The 13,272-nt window shown below is 39.1% G+C and overlaps 1 protein-coding gene and 1 long non-coding RNA gene across 4 annotated transcripts; both read right to left on the bottom strand.

Annotated features, from left to right (window-relative positions):
* Positions 1–938: 938 nt before the first annotated feature.
* Positions 939–9,001, bottom strand: ddhd2 (DDHD domain containing 2). 3 transcript variants are annotated; one of them, XM_065290515.1, is made up of 17 exons: positions 8,852–9,001; positions 7,548–7,690; positions 7,239–7,451; positions 7,037–7,126; positions 6,832–6,946; positions 5,466–5,555; positions 5,176–5,317; positions 4,883–5,091; positions 4,745–4,812; positions 4,354–4,473; positions 4,182–4,268; positions 3,851–3,970; positions 2,330–2,485; positions 2,134–2,239; positions 1,901–2,041; positions 1,470–1,614; positions 939–1,375 (listed from the first exon to the last, which is right to left on the bottom strand). In XM_065290515.1, the coding sequence occupies exons 2-17, from the start codon at positions 7,560–7,562 to the stop codon at positions 1,300–1,302; spliced, it is 1,893 nt and encodes a 630-aa protein (XP_065146587.1). In that variant the 5' UTR covers positions 7,563–7,690; positions 8,852–9,001; the 3' UTR covers positions 939–1,299. The 3 variants fall into 3 exon arrangements, with proteins under 3 accessions (XP_065146587.1, XP_065146586.1, XP_065146584.1); XM_065290514.1 differs by having other exon boundaries at positions 8,746–8,864; XM_065290512.1 differs by having other exon boundaries at positions 7,239–7,435; positions 8,746–8,864.
* Positions 9,002–9,305: 304 nt separating this feature from the next.
* Positions 9,306–11,635, bottom strand: LOC135779866 (uncharacterized). The gene is made up of 3 exons (XR_010544891.2): positions 10,883–11,635; positions 10,024–10,101; positions 9,306–9,468 (listed from the first exon to the last, which is right to left on the bottom strand). It is a non-coding gene; the product is annotated as an uncharacterized lncRNA (long non-coding RNA).
* Between the last annotated feature and the right edge of the window lie 1,637 nt (positions 11,636–13,272).

Below are 13,272 nucleotides of genomic sequence, written 5' to 3'. Positions count from 1 at the left end.
TTACTATGGCTACTAAACGGTCTTGTATAAACTACGGTTACTGTAGTAAAACAATGATTAATTTTCGCAATGTGTTGTTTTGGGGCTGGTACCCAGTCATAGCAGAACAAAAGAACGTGTACATTAAGGCTCTATCCGCAAATATAAGTGTGCGAGACGTTAAACACATTCTGACGCGAATGTACAGCAACAAATAAAAACAGCGCAATGAAAGAACGCGTCATTTAAATGACCACAATGTTTGAAAAACTAATAAAAAATGTTTAAAACACTAAATTTGAGTAAATTACAGATGTCATGAATGCGCAAACTCCGTGCCCTTACTAATCGCAAACTTTTTGAAGTTGCTAGAGTATGGGAATGGATACGTAATGCATAAAACCTCACTTGAAAAACGCTTTACGCGTAACTTAATAAATCGGTTTGCGTTAATATTCTATCTGTATTAAGACATTTAACAGAGTATTTTTTTTTTTTAATATCACGTCTCTACATTAAGACATATTTCGCGTCATCACCGGCTTCATGTTCGGCATGAGTGTTACTTCCCTCCGGTCAAGTACAAAAATGAGACAGTTGTGTAAACTCCTCTGGAATTAAAGCTGGGTTTCCTTACCTCAGATTCCAAAAGCTGTGAGTTTGACTTCGTTTACAGGTCTTTTCTCAGTGTTAACAGTGTATTTAAAGGTCCTGAAGGTACACATTTAAAGGAGGCTGTCTGAATGACTTCACTAAAGTAATGCCGTTGTGTTCGTTGTGTGGGAGGGCAGTTCTGCATGACTCTGTATGGAAACGGGATGTTTTGTAATCTGTGGCGCATTATTCCAGACGGATAAATGGGAAATGAACTTCCCCGTGGCTATGATTAGAAATTTGTTTTAAAGTCATAGTGTTGATATTTGAGGAATGTCATATGTGAGGAACAGGAAGCACAAAACTTTAGGTTAAGAATTTAATTTTAATAAAAACATCACAAACACCTACATTTAGAATACAATATTAAGGAAATAATCTCAAAATTAGAAAAGCACTGACCAAAGTCACAATAAATTAGAATATATAAGGTTCTAGTATGCCCATTGGTGTACAGAGAGACATTTAGTGTATCAGGTGTCTCAAAGCCTGCCTTGAAATTAGTGCAAAATCCTTAAATACTTGGCAACAGTTCAGGTGAAATTCAGATTTTAAATATATATATATTTTTAAGTAGTTTACTGTTAAATTATGTATTCAATTTACGGTTGACTGGACTTTAAACTGTGTAAGTACAACAGGTTTATAAAAATGAGGACAGGACATCTAAGACTGAGGAGAGCCCACTGGAAAATTTTTATAAATTTCCTTCAGAACCAACAGAGCCGTATCTTCTGATTCCCTGCAATACATATGAAAAAAAACATTATTTCCGTCCCCAATTAGTTGCAATAAGACATATAAATAATTACTTATTTATAAAAGATTTTCCTTACCAATAGCACAAATGGCTCTGTATGGCAAACAGGTATTCATTAAAACTCTCTATTGGCGTCTCCTGAAGGACATGATCAATGCGTCGGCCACGATTCATCATCCCGACCTTTGTGATCTTTCCTTCTTCATGTTCCATTGGTGAGGCTGTAACATAAAAAAACAAAAAAAGTGAGGTTGTAACATAAAAAAATGTGAAACACCACACAAATGTTGATTTTTTTATTACAGAATATTAAATGACTACTTAAATAATATAATTAAGGCCTAGTCGTGGATTGATCTAAACTCTGTGCTGGAAACCGACCCTACTAGAATTACTATGAATGGGATAATGCAATGCTCAATATGACCGCTTTGACCTTTGCTTTACTAACACAATGCTCTACCAACTGAGCAGCAATACCATACTGTAGTATAGGTTTATAGATACCTTCTGGTTCCTCTGTAGGGGACACTGAATTGACCCCACCCTCTGCAAGTGCTGGTGTAGGCACCTGAGAAAAGGTCTGCCAGACCATGCGCAGGGAACCCATAAAGTCAGAGCTGACTCGAGTCAAACCCTCTTTAAGCTCTGTGGACATCAAAATGGTTTCATAAAATGACAATAAATATTTTCAGAATGTATTTGAACAATTTTGCTGTGTGCAGTGCTTTGCGAAATACCAAGATGCATTCTTTTTCTGCCTTTGTGATGGGGCATCAACATAGGTGGTAGGTTTACATCCGAAGGCAAAATCATGGGCTCGATCCGATATGCCACTGGGTCGAACTGCATAGATTTTATATATAGGTGTAAGAGCACAGTTATGTGATGCACATTACATAATGCACGTGTACATTGTGTTAGTTGAAGCCTTACTGGATGAAAGATGTTGTAGAAACTCTTGCAGGTTGGGAAGCTGTAATTTGGGTCAATCCTCTTTAGACCTCTGACGGTCAAAAACATTCCTATGGGTGAGCCTAAGGCAAAAAATGCCTGAGGATGAAATGCTAACTGAGGATAATCGATGGATACCTGGAGAACAGAACAGAGATTGGTTCGCAAACATTAAAGAATTCAAACTTAAGATATTTGTGTTTGCATAGTTTATGGTTAAAAACACATTATTTTCTACATACTGTACATTTTTGTAGCTCAAGATTTCACTAAATGCACCGATTTGAAAATCAGTGTCCCTGATTGGCCTGTTCGCTGTGATTGGCCTGAATACCGCAGCCGGAAATGTGACACTCCTTACCATGTTTGAAAGATTCGGTTGCTAATACGAGTTAACTTACAGGTTATGAGTCCAAAGCGGGAGGAATTATGATAATGTCGGTCTTGTCTACATTACCAATCCCAGGAAGTAAACTGTTGTCCTACAATCCGTGTGTTTGTTGTAGTCCAAGAAAAGAGATTTACGTTGGAGACAATAACTCGCTTCCTGTAATCACGTCACTACTAGAGCAAGCTCCTGATTGGTTAACGCGACACGTTTTCCTGCCAAAGTTGAGACTTTTCAAGTTGCGCGTTTCCCGTGGCAATGCTCAATTCACGGCATTTGCGGGAATGAGGCGGAATCCCGTCTCACGCCCCACGCTAAATGCCTCATTCGTGCCGCGAGACCTCCAGACGCGCGTCAACTGTCTTTACATTGACTTAACATTGAAAGCACTTGCGCTTGACGCCTCTACCGTGGCTGGTGTGCACGCAGCATAACACGCACCTGTTGTGCCTTGCAGCTTATTCATTACGATGTGATAAAATAATGTCATCAAACGTACAATTTATAAAACAATAATTCATAACCTCGTTCCACTCTCCTTCATAACGTCATAAAGCTTCACCATTGTTATTGTTTTATTGTGAAATAGCGACCTCTAGTGGTTAAAATCTTACATATTGTGCCTTTAAATTGTATTTATAGCATGCAACATTTCATAAGAAATAAAATTTTGATATTTTGGTGTAAATAAAAATGTTTGTATATGACAGCGATCCATCCCTTTTTCAAAACCTGTTTATCCACTGCAGGCTTGCGGTAGAGCCGGAGCCTATCCTAGCATTTTGGGCTGTCCATTAATACTCCATTTAAACCACACAGGGAAGATTTATTATAAGCCTACTTTTTAACCTTATTAAAGGTGGGGTGCATGATTTTTGAAAAACACTTTGGAAAAGGGAGTCGGGCCGAGTACCAAAATACACTTGTGGCCAATCAGCAGTAAGCGGCATGTCCACTAACCGACAATGTTGCCTGGGTGGGCGTATGTGTGGGGTGGGTCTATCAAAAAAAGGCCAAGATTCTATTGGGGTAGAAGCGTGTTTGTTTAGGTGAATTCAAATGTCAACATTGGCTTTTCAGAGAGCCTTTAAGTTCCTTCCGAAACACTTTGTTACCTGTCCAATGCCAACATCAAAATGCTGATAATCCACTGCACTAGTGGTGGGATGTTCATTAGTACTTCTCATGCCCAGAGCTGGTGAATGGGTTGCATGTCCACTTCCAGTTTTGGAGCGCTGTTGGTTATTCAAGAAGTTGATATTAGAAAGTGTCAAAACAGTCGGACATTCCGATCTAAAACAATGGACTCTTATCCGTCCGCTCTTCCACTTTGATGGGTGTGGATAGGAAACCACAAACAATTAAGCCCACAAGTATGTCTGCCAACCCTTGCTATTTTTCCCTGAGTCATTAAGTTTCAACTAGCACAGGGCTAGCAGGAATTACCTTCAATGTCTTCACACAGTTCATAATTTTTTTTCGGGGACCAAGAGGTATTCCAATGTCTTTCAGGTCTTTGTCTGAGCAGAGCATCTGAAAGGGATAAATACAAATACATCATGTAAAAAACGATTTAAGATTTGGGCCCTGTGTGCTTTGCAAAATATGTAAAACTGACCAGTGACTCCATGTCTAGTTGTTCCCTTTGCAGTACTCCGAGATGCTCCTCCAATCCCTGACCCCTTAGCGCCTCCTCTAGGCTCCCAAAGGATAGGCATGATGTCTCAATGTCATGGTTCTGTGAAGGCCAAACATTTTTTATAAAATCTTAGCAAATCAATAGCTTAAAAGACAATAGGGTGCATAAATGCTAAATTAGATGGACGTGTTTCGGGCAGGATGCTGCTACTGCTATAGACAGTGCAAGGAGGGTGAATTATATGAAACTAGTACTTCACTAATATGTCTAGAGATTTAGATTTTATACATCTTGGACATTAATAATTCAAAGAGTTTTAAGTAATATAACTTTAATAGGTTTTTTATGACAAAGACATCATCTGACAAACCTCATCATGAGTAGTGGCCCTTGAATCTGTCTCCTGATTGGTCAGGAGATCAAAAAGGATCAATGAACCTGCAAAAAAACAGGATGTCATTTGTAAAATGTTTACAATAACAATATCAATATAGTTCTAGGTATATACCTAGACTGTGTCCTGCCAATGATACGTTTCCTGTGAAGTGCTGATGTCTCTCCAGGAAGAGGCTGTGCAGACGGTTGATCTCAGAGGCTACTGTATCTACAATGGTCTGGCAGTATGTAGCGCTATTGTAAAAGAAAAGGTCCAGCACTGTGTCATTGCTGAACTGACGCAGGCGGCTGATGCTAGGTAGTGTGATTCTCTCAATGTCTCTGTTACGGATAAAACATAAAAGAGGTAATGCAGTTTAATCTAAACATAAACAATCTTTTTATAGTGCGTGTCAAGCATCTTACTTGTCGACTCCTGTACTTTCTCCATGTAAGACTCTGTGCCAGTTGACAGGAAGGTACTCTACTCTTCCGGCAGTGCTTGTGTTGTCACCCTGTCTGAAATGACTGTTTATAAGGCCGTTGGAGGCATTACGAAACTCATTTACTGTAACGACAGAAACATAAATACTCTCAAAAAGTATAAACGTGAAATTAGTTAGCGCATGATATTGGCATACATACATAACCAAATTTAACTTAAAGTGATGTCTGTATGTAGTTTTAGATGATAAGAGGTACAAAGCACAGCTCACCACAATGAACAATGCTTCGTAGGCGAATGTCACAGGCCGGACCGATACCGTGAACCATGAAAACAAGGTGGTCTACAATCTCTGGCTCTCCTTTGAAAACAAGCACAATGACACCTTATCACACTTCAGCGAGCATTAAGATATAAGGGTCAGTGACAAAAACGGTTTGGCAAGATGAGAATTTCAATTTAAAAAATAAAAATAATGGTTTATGTTAATTTTATGCAATAAAAATAACTTTTGCATTATTTTTATGAAAGTTAAGACTGAATGGACCTGAAAATGTCAAATGGTGTAACAGCCAATTGCGCCAAAGATTGAGAAATATTCAATATTTTATCCACATTGATGGCATGTAAGCGTCATAAAAAAAAACTTTTTTAAATATAATTTTATTAGTTATTTCTAAATGTACATTTTAATGCGTTTTTGTAATTGTCCTGACGTATGCTGAAAACAGCAATGTTTTCTAAATAATCTTTGACAAATAATGTAAAAATGTATTTAATAAAAAATCATATTACACTAAACTAGATGATTATATTTTTTCATGAACATATTTATATTTTAATTTTAAAAAAAAAATACTAGTTACACCAATTGACACAGACCGGTTACACAGCATTGACATTTTGGCAATTATCCCCCAAATATTATTTCAAAATGAAATAAAACCAGAAATTTTAGACTTGGTCCTCAAAAAAGAATGTATGCAAGTAATCTGCAAATTTATTTTGAAATTTTAACCCTTTTACATGTAATTTATGTGTTAGAGTGGGATTCTGTTAGGTGGTCCTCAGAAAAAAATGGAAGATAAAGTGGGCCTTGGGCTGAAAAAGTTTGAGAAACACTGCTTTAAGATATAAGATCTGACTCAATTATTTCCAATCGAGTTTGATGTTAGCGCATGTTGCTAAGCAACAAGGTGATGCTCTGACTCGCATAAGAAATGCACAGTACACAAAAACTGCACAAAGCCATTTTTTAATAATGCTTGGTGTTAGGTGTGAACTTTATTCTTTATAAATCGTGGTGTTAGGTGTTGTGGTTGAATCAGTCTCTCTTTAATTTCACTGAGCTTGCTGCAATGCATTTTGGGATTGTATCATCTATAAGAACTCATAATCCTGCCTTAAAAGAGGATGCACACTGACGATAAGCCATGCACCGTGTATCTAAAAATCGAACACATTATTTTCTATGAAAACACATTATTTCCTCGCCCGGTGTGTGACCTCCTTTAGACTTTCAAGCAAAACTTCTTTTAAAACTTCGGAAACATTGGGAACATGTCTATGATACCTTAAAATGTTGTCTCGATAGGGAGCTCACTAGGTTTTAGATCAAAGCTCTAGTCTAGACTCACCTTCTGGTATCTCTACTGAAATATTCTCAATTCCTCTCTTTAGTGTTGTGGGTTGTGCCCGTTCACTCGGGGAAGGAGGGAAGTCCTTACAGCTGTTTGGATGCTGTGTCATTAACTGGTATTATGCAGAGAAAAAGACAAAATGTTACTTGCTAAAAATACTTTTTATCTTGTTTTTATGGGGATTAGGTTTTCTGAACAATACCTTGGGATTGTGAAGGATCACAATTTCTCCCGTCGGAAGCTCCAGATTTGTTTTCCATTCGTTCAGGGTAAGTGCAATCATGTAGGCGTCCTGTGTTTCAAAGAAGAAATGGGATTTTAATTAAAATTGATTTAATTCTAGATTTAGGAATGAAGTTTCACTAGAAAATAAAAAATGAAATCTGTTCTTCTCCGTGACGCACCTCGAGGATATCACTGAGTTCTTCCGTATAAGGAGAAAAGTGCACGTCCTTGCTGCCTTTGTAAAACCATGAGCAGCGTCTGACCTCTGTAGGCTTTTGTTCCCAGTACACAGCATAGCGTTTTCTTTCATGTAATTGAACATCATACCTTCTTCCTTCAGTAGCCACCACCACTTCTTCTGTTTCACTTCTCCCAACTGAAGACAACCAGAGCTTAATGATATCATTCAGATGAAGAATGATATGTTATATGAATTTATGCTATGGCCTAACAAATCAGCTATACGTATAGAAATAAAAAGTAGAAACCTCGACTGTGAGCATCCTCTAGTCGCTGTGAGTCCTCAATGCTGAAGGGTTGCCAGGAATCCCTAGAGTCCACCTGCTGGTTGTAAAACCAGTGGTACTGGACGGGTTCATATGGCTCAGCGGTGGTCATGCTGAGCATTTAACTGCAAATGTAATGTTTCCAGTCAGTGGCTTGCAGGATGAAAAATTATTAGCTGTACTGTAGCCTACTTCAACAATGATCTTTTTGCTTTAAAATATTAAACTAGTTTATTTCACGCTACAGTGATAAGGCGTCACTCAAACTCTTATGTCATCATCCTTTTCATTCATAATAAAAACAATGAATGCAAACGTACCATTTATAATTTGTAAAAAGGTTCAATAAGAACTATCAGTTATAGATATAAATAAAAGTACACAGTAAGTTTTACTTAAAAAAAGTTGCAAATCCAAATGACACGTACCCGGGCTCGAATCGATAAAAGTACATTAAGAGTGCATCTGGGGAAGTAGGGAGGGGAGACAATCGTGCTGGGGCATGGTTGGTTTGGATAGTATGAGTGTGCCCTTATTTAAAGCATTCAAACCCCATTCAAAAAACCCATTGACTAGGGGATGATGGAACCGAAAGTGCTAAAATGCCCCCGTTTGGTTTTTGCTTACAAACATGCGTCATCCCTGCGTCACCCTATACACCATAATACGGAAGTAAAGTCGAACGCGACTTCCTGTTCACGGGGACTTTAAGAGCTTTAGTTCTAGAAGATGAAATAGCTTAAATGCATTGCTGAATAAAAAGTAGCAATAAAAGACAACAATAACAATGAAGTACTCATGCTCCACGTCATCACTGCGATGGTTACATTACGTAACGATGGATGATGGGCACCGCAAATGATAAACAACTAGAATCAAACTACTAACGTAGCCAAATGTAAAATATCAATATAAACATAAAGAGAACAACGACACAATCTAACAATGTTTATTTTTAATCACCATCATGTGAACCAAACACGGTATAGCGCAAGAATGTTGTAAGTTAAGCTGATAATGGGACATAAACTGTATTTGTTAAATTGTGTTATTTTATATTTCTACAAGAGAATATGAAATTGCCTTGCGTTGTTTCCAAAGCAAAAAACTGGTAAAACACATCGAAATATATAAACAATACCATGCTCATTTCATAATAAGGCATTAATTCAGTTGTCACCTTTTAATGTCTTTTTACAAATCGCGATGTTAAGCCATATTGAGGACGTTTAACCTCTAAACACGGGGGAAAGAATAAAAACAAGAGCGTATCGCCATCTACTCACCGGCAGGTCGTACGGATGCTCGTTTGGGACAAAATGACTTCTGACAGAGCAAAAGCTCACAGTGCTGTTCAGCTCAGTACGGCGACTAAAAATCTAAAAGTAAATCTGCCGACAAGCAGCTTAAAATGTATTCGTCTTTAAAAGGTTTAAAGGTCGAAAATGAGAAACACAATGCATGACAACACAAGAAATGTAGCGATGCCTCTTAAAGGCGGACACTACTTGAGTATTTTACGTACATTTTCCGAGCATCTGTGCTCTTCTGTGCTTTATCAGAGTTGGGAAAAAATACTTTACAAAAAATCTGAAAAACTGATTTTTTCATTTAAATTTTAAAGATGGCAATCTTCCACTCCAGTTAAAAAATGAACCACACAGTCAAAACCTTTGTGATCTTAAGTTTTTTTTATTTAGAAATGTAGGGTTTTTAAGATCAGCATTCAGTGTTGTTTTGAATCTTTTCAGTCGCTGTCTTCACAGTTCAGCACAGTGAATGTGCAGCATCCTCTCAGGTGTTCTGAATGACTGATTCCTGTATGTAGAGCTTTCCATCAGTCATGGAGCATGCATGTCCCCCCTGCTTCATCTCTGTCTTTCCCTCACCTACAGCTTCCTACCTGTTTGAATGACAGTTATTATTGGGAAAAGTCTTTGGTGTCCAGTGTCAAAACCAACACCCACTTCTGTTATAATGTGTTTGACTCATGCAGCACAGAGTGTGAGGAATGTGTGTAACCGAACCGATCAGAGGCCCCATTGACTTCCACAGTAGAAAAAAATACTATGGGGTAAATGGGGCCTCTGATCGGTTTGGTTACAAACATTCTTCCAAAATATCTTCCTTTGTGTTCATCAGAACAAAGAAATGTATACAGGTTTGTAACAACATGAGTAAATATTTTGAAAAAAATTCTCTTTGCATGTTTGATTGCCACATTGAGGGTTATATAAGTATTTAAATATTATATGGTAAATAATTACTAATATACATATATATATATATATATATATATATATATATATATATATATATATATATATATATATATATATATATATATATATATATATATATATATATATATATATATATATATATATTTGGTGTGTGCCGGGCTTTAGTCTAGTTTAGATTTGGTAAGAATTAAAGAGAACTGTAAGTGAAACCATACCTCATATTGTCCAGCTGCATGTTTTGGGATGTGCTCTTCTGCACAGCCTGCCACTCCTCAAGTGCCTCATCATTGATGCTAAAACAAAAACAATAAAAAAATACACAGACTATGATTACAATGAATTTATTACAATTTCTTTTTCTGCCCCATTGAAATAAAAAGGACACTCATTTTGTTTACTGTATGGTTGGTTGCTTGGTAACAGATCTAAGAGTTAATAGCCTAACATGATAGAGCGCTCTAAGATTTAGAGATGAGATAAGGTGAGAATCCTAAATCAACTTTATTTGCTTCTTCAAATTCAAATTTAACATATCATATCTTAAGTTAAGACCTAAGATAGAAAGTTTCTGCAATATGCCCCCTGGATCACAAAAACAGTAATAAGGGTACATTTTTAAATTGAGATTTACATATCATCTGAAAGTTGAAAAATAGGCTTTCCATTGATTCCATTGGTTTTTGTTAGGAAAGATCAAAATATTGGCCCAAAATACAACTATTTGAAAATCTGGAAACTGAGGGTGGCCAAAAAAAATATGTAGATTATTGCATTGAAAGATGTCCAAATGAAGTCCTTAGCAACTTCATCCACTTTTAAAAATAAAGTTTTAATATATGTACAGTATGGAATTTACAAATATCTTCATTAAACATGATCTTTACTTAATATCCTAAGGATTTTCAGCAATACAATAATTTTGACTCACACAATGTATTGTTGGCTATTGCTATAGATATACCTGTGCGTCTTATGACTGGTTTTGTGGTCAAGGGTAACATTTGTTATTGACAACTGCGGTCAGGAAAAATTAGACAAGACAAAGTGCAGGAAAAACAACAGAGATCTACTTACATGAGTTGGTCATCTAACAACATTCCATCAAGTGTTTTTACTATCTGTAAAACAAATTGAACTCACAGAAGAGGTTAGAGACAAAAATATGACAATTTCACCATATGTCACGATCCTGCCTCTATCATTAATGCTTTTCTAGTCTTGTGTCAGGATCGTGACAACGTTACTTGTTTTGTGTGGAAGCATATTGCCATTGTTTGCTTTGGTGTTAATTGGGTTAATTATCTTGCTATTGTTATATGCCCCACCACCTGTTGCCCCCATGATAAGCTGTCCTGTGCTGATTCGTTTGAATGTTTCCTGAGTGAAGTCTATTAAGTCTAGCTATTTAAAGTTTAGTTTACTGTGAAGTTTATATTTAATTTTAGGCTAGTATGTTTAGTGTTTGTCTAGCTTTACGTTCAACGTTACTGACGCTATGCGAGCTCCTACCTCTTACGATTTTTATAAAGCTTTATTTCACAACGCCAATGTAATGTGCAATGGGTGAAATATAGGGGTGAGACCTCTCCTTGGGCTCGGGAGTCTGGAGGTCCAAGACTTCCAGGACGTCAGGCAGCCCTGTCCCACCTGCGTGTCCACTTCTGAGTCCTTGCTTCGGGCTCAGCCGGAAGGGTCAGACACCCTGGAAGTCCAAGACTTCTCATTGGGCTTAGCCGGTAGGGTCACAGTCACTGAAAGTTCAAAACTTCCAGGATGGCATGTGGCCCTGTCGTCAATATTGGGCAGTAAGTTCAGAGACCCAGGAAGTTCAAGACTTCCAGAAGCCCAAGACTTCTTGTTGGGCACTGCCGGTAGGGTCAGAGACCCCAGAAGTCCAAGACTTGCAGAGCAGCAAGCAGCCTTGTCCCACTTGCGCGTATGCTCTGGACATTTCTCGTCAAAATTGGCCAGTAAGTTCAGAGACCCAGGAAGTTCAAGACTTCCAGAAGTCCAAGACTTCTCGTTGGGCTTAGCCGGTAGGGTCACAGTCACTGGAAGTTCAAAACTTCCAGGATGGCATGTGGCCCTGTCTTCAAGATTGACCAGAAAGTTCAGAGACGCAGGAAGTTCAAGACTTCCAGAAGTCCAAGACTTCTTGTTGGGCTCTGCCGGTAAGGTCGGAGACCCCAGAAGTCCAAGACTTGCAGAGCGGCAAGCAGCCCTGTCCCGCTTGCGCATATGCTCTGGACATCTCTCGTCAAAATTGGCCAGTAAGTTCAGAGACCCAGGAAGTTCAAGACTTCCAGAAGTCCAAGACTTCTTGTTGGGCTCTGCTGGTAGGGTCGGAGACCCAAGAAGTCCAAGAGTTGCAGAGCAGCAAGCGGCTCTGTCCCGCTTGAGTGTATGCTCTGGAATATTCTCATCAAGATTGGCCAGTAAGTTCAGAGAAGCAGGAAGTTCAAGACATCTTGTTGGGCTCTGCCGGTAGGGTCGGAGACCCCAGAAGTCCAAGACTTGCAGAGCGGCAAGCGGCCCTGTCCCACTTGCGCGTATGCTCTGGACATTTCTTGTTAAGATTGGCCAGTAATTCAGAGATGCAGGAAGTTCAAGACTTCTTGTTGGGCTCTGCCGGTAGGATCGGAGACCCCAGAAGTCCAAGACTTGCAAAGTGGCAAGCGGCCCTGTCCCACTTGCGCGTATGCTCTGGGCATTTCTCATCAAGATTGGCCAGTAAGTTCAGAGACACAGGAAGTTCAAGACTTCCAGAAGTCCAAGACTTCTTGTTGGGCTCTGCCGGTATGGTCGGAGACCCCAGAAGTCCAAGACTTGCAGAACGGCAAGCGGCCCCTTGTCAAGATTGCCCAGTAAGTTCAGAGACGCAGGATGCTCTGGACATTTCTCATCAAGATTGGCCAGTAAGTTCAGAAACCCAGGAAGTTCAAGACTTCCAGAAGTCCAAGACTTCTTGTTGGGCTTAGCCAGTAGGGTCACAGTCACTGGAAGTTCAAAACTTACAGGATGGCATGTGGCCCTGTCGTCAAGATTGCCCAGTAAGTTCAGAGACCCAGGAAGTTCAAGACTTCCAGAAGTCCGAGACTTGCAGAACGGCAAGCGGCCCTGTCCCGCTTGCCCGTATGCTCTGGACATTTCCCGTTAGGATTGGCCAGTAAGTTCAGAGACCCAGGAAGTTCAAGACTTCCAGAATTTCAAGACTTCCAGAAGTCTAAGACTTCCAGAAGTCCAAGACTTCTTGTTGGGCTCTGCCGGTAGGGTCGGAGACCCCAGAAGTCCCAAGACTTGTAGAGCAGCAAGTGGCCATGTCCCGTGTGCGCATATGCTCTGGACATTTCTCATCAAGATTGGCCAGTAAGTTCAGAAACCCAGGAAGTTTAAAACTTCCAGAAGTCCAAGACTTCTTGTTGGGCTTAGCCAGTAGGGTCACAGTCACTGGAAGTTAAAAACTT

This window comes from Paramisgurnus dabryanus, chromosome 10, assembly GCF_030506205.2.
Source record: "Paramisgurnus dabryanus chromosome 10, PD_genome_1.1, whole genome shotgun sequence".
NCBI classification, from domain to species: domain Eukaryota; kingdom Metazoa; phylum Chordata; class Actinopteri; order Cypriniformes; family Cobitidae; genus Paramisgurnus; species Paramisgurnus dabryanus.
This window is presented reverse-complemented; position numbering and strand designations above follow the sequence as displayed.